The following is a 548-nucleotide window of genomic DNA, read 5'->3' on the forward strand; positions in this document are numbered from 1 at the left end:
TCTGATTGCTTCAACAACAATGTCGGCCTCTCTCACCTTGTAGTCTCACAGTATTCCTGATACAGTACATATCCTGTTTTCCTGGGACACATATTTTCTTCATAGAAGATATTTCTGTTGTTTTCAGGTTGAGACTTCCGCTGGGACTCAGGGCCATTCTGTGGCCGTGTGCCCCCCCCCCCCCCCCCGCCTGGGTCACACCAACGCTCCGCATTATCTTCAACTCTGACGGACAAGGCTCCAACAATGGCTTCACTATCCACTTACAGAACCACAAGTAAGGCTTTCTATAGGGTCATGTACGCTTTTAGGAAACTATTCATTATATGAATCCATTAAATAATATGCACACGATAACTGAAAAACGACAACTTTTACATACAAAAGCAAATTTTTTGATTAAATCATGTAACATACATACCCTTTTAGCAGACACATTTATTCTATGTGACTTACAGTCATGCATACATTTCACGTATGGTTGGCGTTACAAGCACCAAGCTCTACCGCCAACTGAGCTTACAAAGGACCACCGTGTAAGTGCCTTC

At 43.1% G+C, this 548-nt stretch overlaps 1 protein-coding gene across 1 annotated transcript in view; it reads left to right on the forward strand.

The window, feature by feature from the left end:
- LOC112078456 (mannan-binding lectin serine protease 1-like) overlaps positions 1–229 on the forward strand; it is a 9431-nt gene extending 9202 nt beyond the window's left edge. Inside the window, exon 5 of the mRNA XM_024144696.2 lies at positions 128–229. Coding sequence (XP_024000464.2) covers positions 128–229 — 102 coding nt within the window. The remainder of the gene's footprint in view (positions 1–127) is intronic.
- Positions 230–548: the final 319 nt, after the last annotated feature.

Source organism: Salvelinus sp. IW2-2015, unplaced genomic scaffold (genome assembly GCF_002910315.2).
Source record: "Salvelinus sp. IW2-2015 unplaced genomic scaffold, ASM291031v2 Un_scaffold5695, whole genome shotgun sequence".
NCBI classification, from domain to species: Eukaryota; Metazoa; Chordata; class Actinopteri; order Salmoniformes; family Salmonidae; genus Salvelinus; species Salvelinus sp. IW2-2015.